This window comes from Pleurodeles waltl, chromosome 3_1 (assembly GCF_031143425.1).
Source record: "Pleurodeles waltl isolate 20211129_DDA chromosome 3_1, aPleWal1.hap1.20221129, whole genome shotgun sequence".
Lineage (NCBI taxonomy): Eukaryota > Metazoa > Chordata > Amphibia > Caudata > Salamandridae > Pleurodeles > Pleurodeles waltl.
The window spans coordinates 927,662,187-927,682,216 of record NC_090440.1 but is presented as its reverse complement, the minus strand read 5'-3'; the positions used below and the strand labels follow the sequence as shown (position 1 = coordinate 927,682,216).

At 43.9% G+C, this 20,030-nt stretch overlaps 1 protein-coding gene across 1 annotated transcript in view; it reads left to right on the top strand.

Moving 5' to 3' along the window:
- Positions 1–20,030, top strand: part of LOC138284778 (glutathione S-transferase 3, mitochondrial-like) — a 72,523-nt gene that overhangs the window by 26,593 nt on the left and 25,900 nt on the right. Inside the window, exons 2-3 of the mRNA XM_069223926.1 lie at positions 9,025–9,147; positions 18,359–18,431. Coding sequence (XP_069080027.1) covers positions 9,025–9,147; positions 18,359–18,431 — 196 coding nt within the window. The remainder of the gene's footprint in view (positions 1–9,024; positions 9,148–18,358; positions 18,432–20,030) is intronic.

Here is a 20,030-nt window from a genome sequence, read left to right as displayed (position 1 = left end):
ATGGCTCTCATACACTTGTTAAAAATATTCACTCATAATGTACTTCCCTGCTCCACAAATTCATAGAAGATGCCCGTGACCCCCTCAACTATTTGTAACTGACATTGACCTTTGATCTGAATGTTGGGCTCCTAGTAAGTCTCTCGCGTCCGAAGGGGTCATTACACAGATTTCTAATGCCCTCGGTGCCTTGGATATTTATAAAAAAGATTCTTAATAAGTATGTTTACTTTTTCTAACATAATTGCTCTTTCCTTGAGGTAAAAATGTAGTGACCCTGTTTTTGGAAGGTGGGCAAGTAATTGCATATTCTTATCTTTGCTAAACCTAGAGGAAAACTATATTAATAGGCTTTGCATCACTCCAGCAGAGACCCCACAGTTCTTCCAATGCTCACAGGGCCTGCGGAGGAAGAACCGTTGTCTGAGCAAAAAGCCTATCCTCCCATAAAGGTTCTGTGACCTCATGGATGGACTTGTATCTGAAGAAGTTTAGAGACTAAACTTCAAATAGTCTATGCCCCTGTTCTGCAAAGCAACATTTTCCAGAGACAATCAATCCCTAGTATACAGCATGACATCTCCAGCAACTTTGGTCTTTGGAAGCTTGCAAACCAGGAGTGTTTCAAAGCAATATTAAGTACCGGAAACGTGATGTCAATGACGTCTAAACTGTTGTTGTAAAAGCTCAACGAAGTCACAACCATCACCAAACATTGTATAATGTAGTGAGCTGGAAAGAGGCAAATGTAATACTGTAATTACATAGTATCACTATCAGCAGAACACTACGTCTTACATGCAGCTTCGTTGGTCCTCGAACCTTCTTATTTATAATTTTACACATCCTCTGCCGAAACGTGGATATCATCGTGTTTTCGATGTATACCTTACATTTAATTTTAAAGCCTGTTTTTACACATCTGAACCTCTAGTGAACTTTTTCTTCCCTTTAATATGTTGATATTCAACTCTTGCATAGCACAGTCTGTTGAACTCTTAATTTTTATTATAAGATCAATTGAAAAAAGTGAAACTGTAAACCTTGTACTGTTCCATAATCATGATTCACACGCTTTTAGTGTCCCAGGATTCCAGTTGATAAATATAAATCTGTTTCTTCTTTACCTGTCTGGTAAAGTGAAATAGCAAAAGTAAGAACTTGGAGACCAAGTGCCATTTGTGCACGTACATTTTAAAGCATTATGGGCCTCATGTACGAAATTTCCATTTGCAAAATTGGTCACTGAGTTTTTGCAAATGGAAAGGAATTATGCAAACGTACATATGTACCGATAGGTCTATTTGCAAAATTCCAGATCATAGAGGGTCACGAGCTCAATTGCCTCATTGATATTCAGGCACTAGGTCTCAAATTGCGACCCACTATGATTGGCTGCATTCCAGGGATGGTGCCCTGCTAGGGTCAGCAGGCCACCGTGTCTGTAATCGCATTTGGATAAGCATTTTTCTTTTAAAATCAGTCCGTATTCCTTCAAGGAAACCGGACTGCATTTAGCAAGAACTTGGTCCCCTGAACCACTGTTTATTCGCCATCGATTTTTTTTTTAAATGTAGCGAATGTAATTCCACCCCAACTCAAATAGTGTTTCAGTTCGTTATGCTTTTTTAAGTCCATTTTGTGATTAACCTGTTAACCAAATTGCAAAATGGGTTTAGTACATTTAAAAAAAAGAAAAGCCATTTTGTGAACCGCTGGGTTTGCTACAAAGCTAAATGACTTTGTAATCTGACCCTACGATTTGATATTTTGATAATAAGCAAATAAAGAGCTGAAGATGCTACATTTTTTTATATCTAGAATATTTTTTAGGAGATCTTATACTGCTACACTGAATGAGATTCTCCAATATGAGTTATACTTAAAACCGTTGGCTCAAGCATATTTTTAAGAATCTCTTTTCCACTCATTTCTGCCCCTGAGGCAAGAGGTTAGGTGTGTTGTGTTCTGTTGAGTTTGGCTCTTACAGCATTTCTGTCTGCCACAGGTCCCTGAGTAAATGTAGTGCATCCACCCTTCCATTTAGAATGGAGATTAAAGGAAAACCGGACAATGTGGAAACCTCAGTTTTACGAACGTGCTGTGAACTATTGGCATGATTTTGTCAGTGACATCTAGTGTCATGCTGTGCAATCAGTCCACTGAGTTAGGGTTTATAACAAGGTATTCTGATGGATACAACTACCTGTGGATTCCTCACCTAATGAATACTCCCATGGCGCCAGCATTCGACGGAAATCTTCTTACTAGTCTCTGCACGTCGACGAGGACGTCACTCTAGCCCACGCGACGCCGTCTGACGTCATACAGGCAATAAGAGGTCCTCGACGACGTGCGGACGTCAGTTCCCTTTTTTCCGTGCATTTGAAACGGTTATCTTCGAGGGAGCAACTGTTACTTTTTTGGTTACAGTGTATTTTTGCTGCGTAGTCTTTCGTTGTGGTAATAATGTCGCAGAGAAAGTCTGGATTTAAGCCTTGTCGTGAGTGTGGAGGCAAGATGTCGGTGACGGATCCTCATTCCGATTGCCTTTGGTGTTTGAGCTCCGACCACGACGTCTCGACTTGTGATTCATGCCAGCACATGAATCCAAAGGCCCTCAAGGAACGTGAGGCGAAGCTGTTTATGGCTAAATCGAAGGAGAAGCATCACAAGAAGTCTTCTTCTCCAAGACATCGGCGTCATCGAGACTCCCGGCGCCGTAGAGAATCTCGGCGTCATTCGAAGGAGACTTGTTCCAGGTCTTCGGATCGGTGCCGAAGGACATGGGAGATCAGTCCCACGGTTACGCCGCATCCTTCGACGCCGTTTCCCTCTCCGGTGTCTCCGACTTCACCTGGACAGGCATCGGTGATTGAGGTATTGGAGCCTCAGGTGTTTTCTCCGGCGCAGACGCCGAGGCCGGCGTCGGGGTCGCCTCCGAGACAGGCACCTCAGTATCCGGCTTTTCCCACCCCTGGAGCCGATAGTTCTGCATTCTTGAATGCGATGTATGCCATCTTCCAACAGATGGCTCCAGGGGGTGCTCCGGCTGGGCCTTTGGCCTTTTCTTTGGGTGATCCTGCGCCTCTTCGGCCGGCACCCTTTATGCCCTTTCTCCCTTTTGGGAACGTGGGCTCGGCGCCAGTGTCGGCGCCGGTGGCCGCTCCGGTGGCTTCAGAAGGATTGGCCCCGGGGATTTCCATCCCGTCGACGTCGAAGTCGGGATTTCGGCCTGTGACTCCGATGGGTCCATCTGCTTCAGCTGCTCTTTTGTCGGCGCCGAAGTTACCTGTGGCGCCGGACGCGGCGTCGGTGGCTTCTGAAGATCGGCGCCGATCTTCGACTTCGGCGGAGGCATTGTCGACTCCGCGTATTGAACAGCGACTTCATTCTAGGAGACGTGCTCTCCGTGTATTAGAAGAGCAGGAGTACCAACGAGCCCTGGAGGAAGGAGAGCTAGAGGACTCGGGTGATGGGCTGCGTGGACTGGAGTCGGCCAGTGGGCTGGACACTTCCCCTGAGTGGGATCTTTCGTCCCCGGGGGAATATACTGAGGAGGCTGCTTCCTTTCATGCAGTGGTACGGAAGGCAGCTAGTTTTTTGGACCTGCCTTTGCCGGTGGTGGAGGCTAAACAAAACCTTTTAACAGAGGTGCTACATCCGGCCTCAGCTGCGGCGGAGCCTCTGTTGCCATTTAATGACGCTCTGCTGGATCCGGTGATAGAGGTGTGGAAGAGGCCGGCATCTTCCCCAGCAGTTCACAGAGCCGTGGCCAGGAGGTATCGGGCGGCTCCGACTGACCCTGGGTTTCTATCTAGGCACCCTACGCCAGAGAGCTTGGTGGTGCAGGCCTCCTGTTCATCCAAGTCAGCGCCTGGTTCTTTCCCGACAGTGCCTGGGGACAGAGATTCAAAGAAGCTAGAAGCGCAGTCGAAGAAATTATTTTCGTCCTGCAGTCTGGCGTTAAAAGCCACCAATGCAACCTGTATCCTGGGGAGGTATATTCATGCTCTGATGGATGACATTTCCTCATTGTTTACAGAGCTTCCCCAGGGTCTTTTGGATCTTGTCTCAAATGCCCAGGCTGCTGCGACCCAGATTATCCAGACGGGACTGGATACCACCGACTCGGTAGCCAGAGCAATGGGCACAACTGTGGTGGCAAGGAGACAGGCCTGGCTCCGTAACTCGGGCTTTTCTGCAGATGTACAGTCCACATTGTTGGATCTCCCGTTTGATGGGGACAAACTGTTTGGAGCCAAGGCTGATTCGGCCTTGGAACGTTTTAAGGAAAGCAGGGCCACGGCTAAGTCGTTAGGGCTCCAAGCTCCTTCTTCCACGGCCTTTTCCAGATTTTTCAGGAGGTTTCGTGGATTTGGGCGTGGCTCTTCCTCCTCTTCCTTTCGGGGAAGATATCAGCAACCTGCCTCTTCCCATCCCTATAGATCTTTCAGGGGGAGAGGTAGGGTCCGCACCAGAGGAGCCTCTCAGCATCACTCTGCCTCTTCCTCATCCTCTGGCGGGGTGCAGCAGGGGAAGCAGCCTTAGGCTTCCACCATTTCCCACTCACTCCTCTCCTGTAGGGGGAAGATTACAGCATTTTCTCACCAAATGGAAGACTGTTACAACGGACACTTGGGTTCTCAGTATTGTGGGAAAAGGCTACACCCTTCCCTTTCGGGAGTTCCCGCCCCTCATCCCGCCCGCCCTTCTTATTGTTCAGAAGAACACCTCCTGTTGCTAGAACAGGAGGTACAAGCCCTCCTTTCCAAGGGCGCAGTGGAGTTGGTCCCAGAGCAGGAAAGGGGTCGAGGATGTTACTCAAGGTATTTCCTGATTCCCAAGAAGGATGGTCGTTTGAGACCAATTCTGGACCTGAGGATCTTGAATTGGTTCCTCAAGCAGGAAAAATTCAAGATGCTGACCCTAGCACAGGTGCTTTTGGCGTTGAACAAGGAAGACTGGATGGTGTCTGTCGACTTGCAGGATGCTTACTTTCATATCCCGATACTCAAGTCACACAGGAAGTATCTCCGGTTTGTGGTGGGATCGCAACACTATCAGTTTGCGGTCCTTCCGTTTGGTCTTACTTCAGCACCTCGAGTCTTCACGAAGGTGATGTCGGTGGTTGCGGCAGAACTCAGAAGGAAGGGGATAGCAGTATTCCCTTACTTGGACGACTGGTTGATCAAAGCCAAGTCCCCGGAGCTTGTGTCGCATCATCTGCAGTCAACAACCCAGTTGTTGTTCGACCTGGGTTTTTCGGTGAACGAGCCCAAATCTCACCTAGAGCCCTCTCAGCGCCTCCTGTTCATAGGGGCAGTACTGGATACAACATTGGGTCGGGCCTTTCCTCCGCCTCAGCGGATTCAAGATATTCAGGATTTGGTTCCAATGTTTCGAAATGGAGCGGTTGTTCCAGTCCTCAAGGTCCTTCGTCTGCTCGGTCTGTTTGCCTCCTGCATTCTGTTGGTCACGCATGCTCGCTGGCACATGAGGGCTCTTCAGTGGTGCCTCCGAAGGCAGTGGTCTCAACACAAAGGGGATCTAGAGAGTACTGTCAAGATCTCCAGAGATGCTGCTGTGGATTTGAAGTGGTGGATTGCAAGCAACAATCTTTCACAAGGAAAGCCGTTCCAGCAGTTGCCACCAGTGGCCACAGTTATAACGGATGCTTCCACTCTAGGGTGGGGAGCTCATCTGGGGGATCTGGAGATCAAAGGTCTTTGGTCTCCAGAGGAACAGATGTTTCACATCAATCTGTTAGAGTTGCGGGCTGTACGTCTGGCTCTCAAGGCCTTCCTCCCTTCCCTTCGTGGAGAGTCGGTACAGGTCCTAACGGACAATACTACCACGATGTGGTACATAAACAAGCAGGGAGGAGTGGGGTCGTACCTTCTCTGCAGAGAAGCTCTTCGACTATGGTCCTGGGCAAAGGACCATCAGATTTGCTTGATAGCAAACCATCTGGCCGGAGTCTTGAACGTGCGTGCCGACAGTCTCAGTCGCCAATTCTCGGCAGACCACGAGTGGCGTCTCCATCCAGATCAAGTCCGTTTAATCTTCCAGAGGTGGGGGTTTCCTCGGGTAGATCTGTTTGCCACTCAAGAGAACTCGCATTGTCCGTTATTCTGCAGCCTCCAGTATCCGATGCAGGGAGCGTTGGGGGACGCGTTTCAAATAACCTGGTGCGGCCAGTTGCTTTACGCGTTTCCTCCCATACCCTTGATTCCTCGAGTATTGAGGAAGATTCGCCAGGACCGGGCTCTAGTCATCCTAATAGCTCCGGATTGGCCAAGGAGGGTATGGTACTCCGACCTTCTCCAACTCTCAATGTGCCCTCCGCTCCGTCTCCCTTTCAGGGCAGACCTCCTCTCGCAGTCGCAGGGGCAGGTTCTACACCCCAACCTCCAGAGTCTGCACCTACATGCCTGGAGATTGAACGGGGCAACCTGAGTTCCTTCTCTCTCCCGCCTGAGGTAGTGGATGTTATATTAGCGGCCAGGCGACACTCCACTAAATCTATCTACGCTAATAGATGGTCTAAATTTGTTGCGTGGTGTGGAGAGAGGCAGATTGATCCTTTGCATGCTCATCTATCGGACGTTTTGTCTTTTGCTCTGTCTCTAGCGCAGAAAGGTTGTGCAGTGGCTACCATTAAGGGTTATTTATCGGCCTTGTCAGCCTTCATATGTCTTCCAGACCAACCATCTTTATTTAAATCCCCTATTGTTATCAGATTCCTGAAAGGTCTTCTAAATAAATATCCTCCAAAGCCATTCGTTATGCCGCAATGGGATTTGTCCTTGGTCCTGACTTTCCTTATGGGGTCCCCTTTTGAACCTATGCATTCTTGCCCCTTAAGGTATTTGGTTTTAAAAACAGTCTTCCTGATAGCGATAACATCAGCAAGGAGAGTGAGTGAGTTGCAGGCCTTATCAGTAAAGCCCCCTTATACAACTTTTTATGGGGATAAGGTGGTGTTGAGGACCAAGGCTGCTTTCCTCCCGAAGGTTGTTTCACCCTTCCATTTGGCTCAGGCAATTACTTTGTCCACGTTCTATCCTCCGCCTCATCCTTCCAAAGAGGAAGAAAGACTGCACCGTCTGGACCCAAAGAGAGCGTTGAGCTTCTTTATTGATAGAACAAAGGATTTCAGGCTGGAGGATCAGCTGTTTATTGGATACGTGGGCAAGAGGAGAGGAAAGGCAGTCCACAAGAGAACACTATCCAGGTGGGTTGTTCTTTGCATTAAAATCTGTTACTCTTTGGCAAAGAAGGATCCTCCTGAGGGCATTAGAGCTCATTCCACCAGAGCTAAGTCTGCCACTTCGGCCTTGGCCAGGGGTGTTCCTGTGGTCGACATCTGCAAGGCCGCAACTTGGTCGTCCCTTCACACTTTTGCAAAACATTACTGTTTGGATTCTGAGGTTAGAAGAGACGGCCATTTTGCACGGTCAGTGCTGCAGGATTTCTTGGTTTGACCATTTAGGCACCCACCGCCGGGCGTGGTACTGCTTTGGGACTCTATTCATTAGGTGAGGAATCCACAGGTAGTTGTATCCATCAGAAGAACGAGTTACTTACCTTCGGTAACGACTTTTCTGGTGGATACATTAGCTACCTGTGGATTCCTCACGGTCCCACCCGCCTCCCCGTTGCCTTTCTGGTCTTACCAAGTAATCCTTGAGTGCGCTCCTCTTGGTCTTTGAGGGTGCAATAGATGTTGTATATAATATATTTATATATATGTATATATGTTTATATCTTTGTGTATATACTTGATGTGTGTATATATTTTAAAAAGAGAGAGTTTTATATATATATATATATATATATATATATATATATATAAAAGATTTACAGTTATTCATGCAATGTTGTGTATTTTTACAATATAATGGGATGTTGCCTTGCTCTTTCATTGCATTGCCTGGTTGTTCTCATGCACGTAAAAAATTATTGGTACTGACGTCCGCACGTCGTCGAGGACCTCTTATTGCCTGTATGACGTCAGACGGCGTCGCGTGGGCTAGAGTGACGTCCTCGTCGACGTGCAGAGACTAGTAAGAAGATTTCCGTCGAATGCTGGCGCCATGGGAGTATTCATTAGGTGAGGAATCCACAGGTAGCTAATGTATCCACCAGAAAAGTCGTTACCGAAGGTAAGTAACTCGTTCTTCAGTGACAAATTAGAAAAGAATAAGCTGAAAAAGCAAGTTAAGCGCAACTGAAAAGGAAACCCAAACATTGGAAAAGTGAGGAAAATTGGATTTCAGATCAGAGGAAAATCAACATATATTTCTTTGACACAGGAAATTGGGGACAAGTAATGTGAGGAAGTGAAAAGATAGAGGGGCGTGTTAAGGGAGAAAGAAAGATTGGTTTCCCCATACCCGGTGAAGGAGCAACACTTCCAAACCTGTCCCTATTCAGGTTTATTGTTTAAACCAATACAGCATTATTCATTTTGACAATTTTAAGTTTTTTTCAAGAAAAAAATATATTTAGCTTGTATATACTCACCAATACAAGTGCTTCATAGCAGTGCTTGAACGGTACAGTTAATTCCTTCTTCTCTAGCGATATGCATACTTAAAATTGTTATATTCAGTAGCTTTAAAAGGCCATCCAGCGAATGATGTCAGGATAAATTTTGAATCCCTCTCTGACATTTTCAGCCTTAAGAACATTTTGAGATTGACTCTTGCTAGTGATTGTGAGAGATCCATAACTGGATAAAGAGAACTGATTATTTCTCTACACTGGATTACCCCTTTAAGCTATTTAGAGGCAGAGCTGTGATATTATTATAAATACCAGGAAGGAATCTCTCTTCAATAGGCCCAACACATATAACAGTGGCCATTGCACTCATTTCTGAAGTGCTTAATACTGAAGGATGTGTGTGGCGAGGAAGGTGGTCGTTTGGGTGCAAGATATGAATAGAAACATGTTTATTAAGTATATTTCATTAATAATGTGGACTACAACTATTAATTGAAATATTTTTGATTTCAGTATCCTAAAATGTACTCTGATAAAGATCCACTATTTAACTGCATCCAGCGAGCTCATCAGAACACCCTGGAAGTGTTACCAACCTGGTTAATCTTTCAGCTGTTAGCAGGGCTGGCTTTTCCGGTAAGTTTTTAGTCTTCTCTTTGAAAAATATTTTGCATCAGTCTGTGTTCATGTTTATGGGTAGGATTTTTTCAATTTAGACACAGTTTTTGGATTCACCATTCGTCCCGTTTTCCCCTATTCATTTTGATTACCCTTCACAATTAAAAAACACATTAGTCCCACGTTAAAATGTTGAAAGTGAAAAAGGTTTATGTTGAACATATTGTGTGCACAGTGCGACCACGGCACACAGATGTAAAGTCCAATAAAATAACAAGGATTTGTATCGCTAGTAGGATGCTGGAGTTGTAGAAATAATACGTAAGTGTCCCAAGTCCGTTGAAGAAGGTGTCTTTAATTGGAGGCACAGTTCGCCTCAATACAGATAGTGCGTTCTTCAAGATACAGCCAACACGTGTTTCGTCACTCAGGTGACTTCATCAAGGCTGCGAAACAATGGTATAAGCAAACTTGTATGTGACAATACCCATATTTCGCGAAACACAAGTTATGTAAAACGATAAATAGATGTTTATGTGCAAAAAGGAAAGTGGCAAACAATGTGCGACCCCAGTGAGAAAAGAAGAGAGAGGATAGGCATGGCATGATAAACAATCAGAAAGGACTTTAGGTTGTTGTACAATTAGAGGGACACCCAAAGTGGAAAATGTACCTAAGCGCATATAGAGAATGGCCATGATGCTGGCAAGTGAGGAGCGTGCTCAAGATTGAACATATTGTGTACAAGGTAGGCAAGTTAGTGCCCTCAACCAATTTAATTCTTTATTTAACATCACCCCCTCCTTGCTCTTCCTAACCCTGCATTTTCTTTCTATGATGTGCCATTTCATACTCCCATCTTCTCCTTCCTTTTTAGTTAAGACCTATTGTGGGCTTACCAAAACCATAAAGGGACTAACGTTGCTTCCCATTGGTTGGCTTTATTGTCACTCTCATTTGCTTGCTTTTTATTTGTCAGGCTCTGTGGGCTCTCTTTCCTCTTCTGCTGTTTGTCTTTCATCTGAAGCCTAGTGTGGACCCTTTACTTGTGTTCTTCGATTCCTTTTCAAGCACTGCTTTTTTCTTTATGGTCTGTCTTGTCAGCACAGCTGGCACCAGACAATTATGTGAGAATCTCAAGGAGTGGTGCTTTGGCTCTGTCCTCATGTTGGGAGCCAGGAATACAGTACTTGATTGGACACAAGTTAATTGCTTGCACATGGAAAAAAGTGTTTGTTGCTCTCTCACAAGCTCCCAAGGGATTTCTCATAATCCAAGATGGCCACTGCCTCAAACGTTATGACATAGCAGCATCTTAGAGGAAACACATCAATAATTGGGCTTGTTTGTAATCATTATAGATTATGTTGAACTTCAGCATGGTAGATTGTGGGTTACCACCATTGTGGTTAGTGTTCCATATGTCTATCACACATCTGATCTAGACTGAGTTCTGGGGTATAAAAGCCGTTTCAATTTTTACTCAGTGTCTGATTTGAAATTGTCTGTCCATGCTCATCGGTAAGTGCTGACTGCCTGGCTGGGGTAGTTTTGCTTCCTGTTTCTTTCTGGTTATATATGGGAAAGCATGTCCTACAACTAAACCAGTGGTCTTCAGGGGCTCCCCCATCATGACAGTCAATTCTATGACATCTCATTGCCTCAAAACATTCCATTTGTTTTAGGTTGCTATGTGCACTTATGTATGTTTGTTGCCAAGCCAGCCCTGCCTCCATTATCCCATCCAGGCCTTAGCAAACTCCCAACAGAGGAACAGTTTGGATATTAACAGCAATGTATTGCATTAAACTTGCAATAGTGTAGAGGTAGGGGCTAAAAGATATCCAGCTTTAAACCTCATTTGAAAAACTGCAGGCATTATTCCTGTATCTATGATTTAAGGACAGCTTCTCAAATACTCTTGCATTGAGAGTCTGGTTAAAGTTTTACTTCAGTTCTTTTGAAAGTTTAACTACAAACCCAATGCAGTGGCCACTGGGCACTAAGTTTTGCGGTCTCATCCAGGAATCCTGTGTGAAGTAGACAAATGCGAGTGAATATGGGCTAGGGCTACACAGAAAGTCATTCTTGTCCCACATAACGTTTCTCTTCAAGGTCCCTTATCATGGCATACCTGAAGCGCCACATAACACCAAATGTTTGACTCTTTTTCACATTTATTGTATGCGCTATTCCCTTAACCCAAGTGCAACATGTGTAGGCTGTCGTTTGGTTGGTTTATTGATCTGTAATGATCTTAAGTAATGAAACAAATAAAGGTTCTCATTCATTCTGTCCTTTTAATGCCAACTTGAGTGCCAGAGTGAAATAGAAAAGCCAATCATCTGGCTGGGTTGGGTAGTCTTCCTGCTTGTGGGCTCAGTCTTCAGTAAAACAAAGCTGAGGCTTCTGTGGGCGTTTCTGTTCTCAGTTGATCTCTCACTGGCTCAGAGAATATAGATTCCACAGATGCTTTAGCACAAAATTCACTACAGAGGCAGCCGGCATAGCACTAGACTGAGGGGTATTGTGAGTGATACAGTAGTGAGCGAGGAAGTGAATTACCAAATGAAACAGTGAATGTGAGTTGTGTGAAGTGAGTTGGGAGAGTAAGCAACTGTGAGCAACTGAGTGACTGAATAAGCGAGTGTGACTGGGTGATTGAGTGACAAGTGAATGAGTGAGTGATTGAGTTAGGTGATTTAGCAAGTAACCGGAGGAGCTGAGCGAGGTGCATATGTGAGTGCGTATGAAAGGCAGGGGACACTAGTTAAGCAAGTGAGTGAGGGAGGTGAGCAAGTAAGTGGTGGATAGTTCAGATGGTAAACAAATAAAAAAGTAACTAAGTGAAGCTGCAAGTGATTAAGTGAGGTATGAGCAAATAAACTGAATGAGCTGGATAAGTAAGTGAGCAGATACATGACTGGGCAATCAAGTGAGTGATTGCGATAAATGAGCAAATGTGCTTAGTTAAGACAGTGACATAGTGAATGAGCAAATGATTGGGTGAGTGAAATGGTGGGGCGTGCAACCACATGAGCGTGAAAGACTGATTAGTTAAGAGAGCGAGTAAGCAAATTAGTGCCTGAGCAAGTGTGTTAGTGAGTGATTTTGGTAAGAGAGCAAGTGAATAACTCGGAGATAGAGTGAGAAATCTATTTAGTGAATAACTAAGTGATAGAGTTCGTGAGTAGGCATGGGAGAGAATTTATTTCATATATAACATTTGGCACTTGGTTTGTTCTAGACACTATGTAGACTTGTTGTGGAGCTGGGTAGGGATCACTAAGCTGGTGAATTTTACACTTGTGTCTAAAGGTCGGGTAGCTGTGTCAGTGTTTAATGTTAGGATGGAGTGTGCTTCACCAGTGAGGGCCCTGGAGAGCAAGGAGTCCTTCTATAGTGAAGCAGCATGTTCTTGCACGTTAAGCATTGGGGATCATTGAGGTGGGCCTGGCTAGAAAGCTCCAGCATGGCAGAGCTAAGAAGCATATGCAAGCAAAAGGTACTAAAGCTGAGCAGTCCAAGAAGGGGGATTATCACATTGCCATATCAGCCTGGAAGGAAGTCCTTCAGCTTCAGTGCAACATAGAGGAGAATGATGATGAGGTTGGAGATGGAAATGAAGACTATATTGAGGAGGCAGCCTCACCTGCATTATTTGGAGCAGGCAGTAGTGTCAGCCTACAGTTTGTCCCAATCAGAGATAGAGAACAGGCAGTTGTAGTGGGACTTGAGGTAGAGGCTGGCTACACTAGCCTTGGAGGAGAGAAAGCTGGTAAAAAAACAGATTTAGATTTAGGCTGACGGCCCATGGGCCTGCCATGTGGACAGAGTAAATTACTCCGCCCCCATGTTGGAGAGGTCACCCTTCTAATTTAAGAATTACAGCCAAGCAGGTGGTCATTTTTAAAGGCAGTGTCCGGGACTATCATCACAGCGGTTCCTGCCAGTGCGTTTTGCTGCGGAATACGGTTTGCGTCGGAAATTTTCAAAAAGAAAAAGTGAAATGGAGTTGTCCCAGCCATGGCTGAACTTAAGGTCCGACTGAAAATTCAGTTTGGTGGGCGGACCACTTTATTGGTTGGGCGAGAATTCGATTGCTGTTGCAACACAGCACCATCTGTGCCAATATGAAAATCAGGCCCTAAGGACTGTAGAAATGTAATGTTAACATATCCTTACAGCATCTACCTGCTATTTTTCACTGTGGCAGACACAGCTGTCCTACGTAAAAAACGAGAGTACAGGTTAAAATCCTAGTATTGTGTTTCGGGAATGGGGATAGCTAGAAAAATAATAAAGCAGTTATTTTTAATAGTTACCAAAAATCCAATTGAATGGTAAAGATGGGTTTTTATGAAATATTAAGGGAAAGTATCTTTTCGAAAGATACCTTTTCCTGGCCTTGAAATACCTGGAAGCTTAATTTACATTTGCTTTCCAAATTCTCCCAGCCTGTCCTTCCAATGCAGCCTGGCAGCAAGCAGTAATATGCATTGACGGGAACCTCCCACCAATGTCTTATAAATGATTGCCAGCTAAATGGTGATTTATAAATCTTGCTGGACGGTCCTTCCACCAGGTCTGTCCACCAGAATTTAAATCAGGCTGTTGCAACTGAGTTCCCTTCTCTCCAGCATTGTGGTGCACCCGCCAAATATAGTTGCTGGCGGGCCTTGAGTTTGACCATGGCAGATACTACTCTGTCTGTGCCATGGCTAAATATCTCAGACAGACCTGGGAAGTAAGGGCTATCAGAGAAATAGCTACATGTCCGCCCACCCAATTTAGATGGGCAGACATGTAGTCATTGTTTACTGTTCCTTACCAGCAGCTAAAAGCTGGCGGTAAGGAACACTAAAACCATTCTAATACTTCACGCAGTATGGGTGAAGTCTCCCATAGCGAGGGGAGCATTACTTTTTTCTTCTAAAAAAGAAAATCCCATTTTGGGATTTTCTTTTTCAAAAGAAAAAATAATACTATTTGCTGTAGGGCTGTGACCTTCCGATACAGCCCTGCAGCAAACAGTAAAATGCATTGACAGGAACCATAGTGAAAACGGTTCCTGCCATTGCCTTTATAAATGACCATCTGCTAGACCATGATTTTTAAATTTGGTGGGCGGTCCTTTCCACCAGGGCTGTCCACCCTGAGTCAGAAAGTAAAATGTTTGACTAGGACAAACCTGATTGGAATATCTGACCTGTGCTCCATCACGGTCAGCCTCAAATTGTGCCTAAGTTATAGTCTACTGCAACCATATACTATCATTGGCCCTTTGTGCTCCTTGGCACTGTAGTTTGAAAAATCATATGCCTGGTTCCTTTTAATTTTGGTGTCATTTTGTTCATTAGGTTTTACCCTCATGTTTTTTTTTTTGTTTTTTTTTTTAATTCAGTTTGGGTTTTTTATTGTTTTGCATTTTGACTTTATTAATGTTTTGGTTCTTCATAAATACTTTACACATTGCCCTAAGTTAATCCTTTCTGCCCGCTATCATAGCTGCCAGGAGGTTGAACTCGGGTTAATTCAGTGACTTTGAGGGTTCACCATGATTTTCGTTGAGAATATTCCTTGTGGTGGGTGTACCCACATCCACATTTTAACCCTATTTCTTACTGTGGGGTATATCGATCTCTTGGACACCAATGGTAAACAGTATTATCTACCATGCAGCTTTGTCCTTATGTCACAAAGGGATTTCCGGTGATCACATGTTGCAAATTCCAGCCTGTGACAAGTAAGCACAGATAATTTTATCCAGCAGATGAAGGAAAGAGCTTGAGTCATCCTAGGTTCACGGTCCAGTGTCATGTTGTTTTGCTTTTACTGGAAACAGACTGATAACAGGCCCTGGCTCACCTAAAGCACAGTTCCAGCACATATGTAAAAAATACAATGTTCTTAACACATGACACCTTTTTGGGAAGAAGATTTCCCTGTCCATATCAAATAATCTGAAACAAGAGAAGACATTTTTTATGTTTTTACCAGACTCATACTGACAACAGTCCCTGGCTGCCTTAAAGCACCATTCCACCACATATGAACAATAAATGACACTTGTTTGTACGCCATTCAGTGGCTTCTCTGAGTAACACTATTCCATTCTACATTTTTGGGAGGAAAAATTCCCTGGCCAGAACTAAAGATGGAAGGGAAGATATTTTGCACTTATAAGTTGTGTAATCTGTTAGGTCATGAAAACGTATGAATACACAGTTTTGTTACTAATTTAAATGTCAGCTAATTCCATTGGTACTACAAATGCCATCTCTGTCTGCATATATAAATGTATGTGTATGTCCCCTTGATGGTGCATTGTGAGATTTTGAAACTGGTTACTTTTGGGTGGCGTGTAGACCTTGAGGCTAAACATGAAAGTCTCATTTTGATGCCCGCTGTAATTGTGATTGAGGCACAAACTCGTATTAGTCAGGATTTCAAGTTGTATGAAAGTACCTTACTTTTTTCGATGCACAAGCTTCACTTAATACCTGGTGACATCTGTGCAGGAAGAAACTGCAATATTTACAGTTTGGCTGTTTGGAATGGGAAACATACAGCATCACGTTAACCCACTATTTCAAGGTGTCAAGCCCTGCCAAGCTTGGACTCTCACTCTAGTCATGGGAAAAGGAGAAACAAAGCTGGTTAACCCCCTCTCAACCCCTTTGTAGCTTGACACGAGCACGCAGGCTTAACTCAGAAGCAATGTGTAACGTAATACAGTGAAAACACTTGAAAATGGACACCACACCAGTTCAGAAAAATAGGCAATATTTCTCTAAATCGAACTAGACCAAAACAACAAAAATCCAACATACCCAAGTTAAAATATGAATTTTCAAAAGAATGAGTCTTACTCCATAGGAAACAATGGAAACGATGATTCTGCACAAAGTACCTGGTTAGCGTAAAAAATAAAGCCCCACGTGCAAGCGTTCGTCGGAATAGGCAGCGATGCGTCGATTCCTTCCTTACAAGGGAGGCTGTGAGTCGTTTCTTCTCCCTCAAAAGAGAGCGATGCATTGAATTTTTTTGTTTTTTCCCGGACGGGGCACCTCGGATCCGCGCAGAGTTGGGTTGACTTTGACGCCCAGGGACGATGCGTGGAAAATCCTGTCACACGGTGTTAAAAAACCGCACTGCGTGGGTTTTGCATCGTTATCAGCAGCTGCAAGTGCTTGTTGCCCGTCGTTTCTCCAACTGTGATTTGTCGATCTACCATCCGCGATACAGGTGTAGCATTGTTTATCAGCCGCGCTGCAGATTGTGTATCAAAAAGTTCTCTGCACGAGGATCTGTGCGTGGATTTTCAGCTCTTGTCTGCCAACTTCACCTTTGAAGGGCCCAGAGATGGAATCAGACACCACTTGGCAGGGTAGAAGTCTCAGCAGAGAGTCGTGGTGCTGGCAGAGGAAGTCTTTGGCCCTGATACTTCAAAACAGGAGGCAAGCTTAGTTCAAGCCCTTGGAGATTATTCACAAACAGGAATATGCCACAAAGTCCAGTCTTTGTCCCGTTTCACAGGCAGAAGCAGCAACTGCAGGATAGCCGAACAAAGCACAGTCACAGGCAGGGGCAGCACGCCTCCTCAGCACTACAGCTCTTCTCCTTGGCAGAGGTTCCTCTTGGTTCCAGAAGTAAGATGATTTTCAGGGGTTTTGGGTCCAATACTTATACCCCTTTCTGCCTTTGAAGTAGGCCTACTTCAAAGGAAAGTCTCTGTTGTTCACAAGATCCTGCCTTGCCCAGGCCAGGCCCCAGACAGATACCTGGCGGTTGGAGACCTTATTGCGAGAGGGCAGGCACAGCCCATTCAGGTGTAAGTGACCACTCCTCTTTCCACTCTAGCACGGATGGCTCATCAGGATATGAAGGCTACACCCCAGCTTCCTTTGTCTCACTGTCTAGAGGGGGTTCACAAACAGCCCAATTGTCAAACTGACCCAGACAGGCAATCCACAAACAGGCAGAGTCATAGAATGGTTTAAGAAGGAAAGTGCCTACTTTCTAAAAGTGGCATTTTCAAACAATCTAGAAAACAACTTCACTACAAGATGTATTTTTTGTTCAGAGACCCCCAAACTCCATATTTCTATCTGCCTTCAAAGGAAATCTGCATTTTAAGGTTATTTAAAGGCAGCCCCCATCTTAACCTATGAGAGAGATAGGCCTTGCAACAGTGAAGACTGAATTTAGCAGTATTTGTTAGGACATGTAACACACATCAGTACATGTCCCACCTTTAATATACGCTGCACCCTGCCCATGGGGCTACCTAGAGCTTACCTTAGCAGGTGCCTTGCATGTATGAAAAGGGAAGGTTTAGGCCTGGCAAGTGGGCACACTTGCCAGTTGAGTTGGTGGTTTAAAACTGCACACACACACACACACACACTGCAGTGGCAGGCCTGAGCCATGTTTACAGGGCTACTAATGTGGGTGGCACAACCAGTGCTGGGGGCCCACTCGTAGCATTTGATTTACATGCCCTGGGTACCTCTAGTGCACTTTACTAGCGACCTACTAGTAAAACAAATATGCCAATCATGGATAAGCCAATTTACACATACATTTTACCCAGGAGCATGTGCACTTTAGCACTGGTTAGCAGTGGTAAAGTGCCCAGAGTTTCAAAAACAGAGTCCAGCACACATCATCAACCTGGGAAGCAGAGGAAGAAAGTTAGGGGAGACCACACCAAGGATGCCAAGTCTTAACAGGTCCCCCGTAGCATCCGCATTTACAGGGTGCAGTATGACCTCCTTTTTAGCAAATGTTGCAAAAGGAAGATTTTAGTAGTTCACTTATCAAAATGGCCTGATGATGACATGTATGTGCAGGTGGTGGAAGGAGTTAAAGTTACATTTCAAAATCTAGTATCTTTTTACCTGTGCTTCCATACTTTCTTTGCCACACTGATCACCTAATGAGTAGTCCAAGGAGCACTCTCCTCCTACAGAGGATCACGCATCAGAGCAGAGGCCTGTTGTGTAAATAAAATCAGGCATGATCCAGAATTAATGCTGTTGATGACTGTTGGTTATGTTTCAAATTTCTAAATGTGCAATCATTTAGGTTGGTGCATTTAACATCACCTTCATGGGTAGTATAACCATTATTAAAAAACACAAACTAGAACTGTTTCAATAACGTTTCAGAATTGTTTGGTTTCTGGTTGTAGCTTTCATGTTTTCCTTTTTCTTTCCCCATCCAGATACCAGCCTCAATTCTTGGAGCTCTTTGGGTTACAAGCCGATTCTCCTACGCACGGGGTTACTATACTGGAGGTATGATATACATAAATGGGAGCAGAGCATCATTTTTGTAAGGTTCATCTGCTGTACTGTGAACATAATTTACCTACTAATTTTGCATTCAGTTGTTGTGTATTAAATACATTACAATACGCAATAGCCGTTTAATAAGCTACAGGAACTGAAACCTTGTCTTTTGCTTATGTGCATATTCAGTATAATCCCTAGATCTTTTTAGGTGTCAAGAGAGAGCCATGCAGCACTTGGAGAAATTCTATTAGAATGCTTTGAGCTCTTGATTGTTTAAAACTGCCTTGGGATATTCCTTCAACCTCACCCCTTACCTGATAGAGTAGAGTTACAATAACATAATACAAACATTTGATAACATAGTGAATGTTGTGTGAGCTTTAATGCCATTTTATAATATAACACCATAGGTACATATCTTTAATATAAGAGCTGTTTTTTCCAAGTGATCTGTTTTAACCAGGCATCTTTTCTATCCCTATTCCCTTGTGCCCAATTAAAGATATAGAATTGTGTATGTGCTACAGGAGGTCTTATCTATTGGTTTCCTACAGCAAAGTTGATTGTAAAAATACGTATTGGAGCATCCCTTTAAAAATTAAATTAGATCACATTTTCATGTAGGGACAATGTACTAACCTGGTCTTTAAACATATTTACTCAAGGTAGAACGTTAAATGTACATGTTAAAGTTCACATCATTGCATGATTGGTGCTGCAGATTCTTCACTGGCCCTACATAATTATGCCCTTTTGCTAGATTTATAATGATAGAATAGGATACTGCTAACAACATTCATAGTGCATGTATATTTAAACACACACTCTGTCTCTTGTGTCCTAACACCTTAATGTATGCTTAAAACACTCTGTACTTAGCACTGGTTTTTTTAAGTGAATTTCAGTTATGGTTACGAATTAAAACTGAAGAACCACTGAAACTCGTAAATTATGGTTGGTTCAACTATCCATAATGTGCACAACAACCATGAAAACCAGAACTCGCACGCCAAATTCAGTGCACATGACCTCAACCTTGATATAACCAATGCAATTGTAATTTTGTAAATAAGCTTATAGATGAGATTACATATACTTATTACTCTTAACACTATGAAAGAGCAACCTAAAATGTATTAGTTATAAGTTTGATCATGCTATTTAATTATGTTGTGCTTTTAGGTGTTGTTACTTATTGGTATAAATATTGTCAGGTCATAAGCATAGCATCTTGTGTGGTAGTTATGGATGGTCCAGAAATCTCTTACTGGGCTCTCTCTGCTATGGCTTTGTCAGATGGACCAGTGGGTACCTGTTCAGGTATCCTGCTTATCAGAACTGGTGGATAAGTCGTCTGTGTTAAAGAAAAAAAAAACACTTTTTCATATGGTTTGACGATACTGGAGTTCTTGGCTCAAAATGCCTTTTTAAACTGTAAAATAGTCTGCAGACTAGACAGGAAGTCCACGTGCTTTGCAGAAAGGTTTGTCCCTCATTATTGGGTTGCTGAGTCTGCAGTTTCAAGAATGAGACTGCTGGCTCTGCACATTTATATTTAAAAAGAAAAAAAAGAAAGTTGTCAACTATAATCGCCTTCCCTAA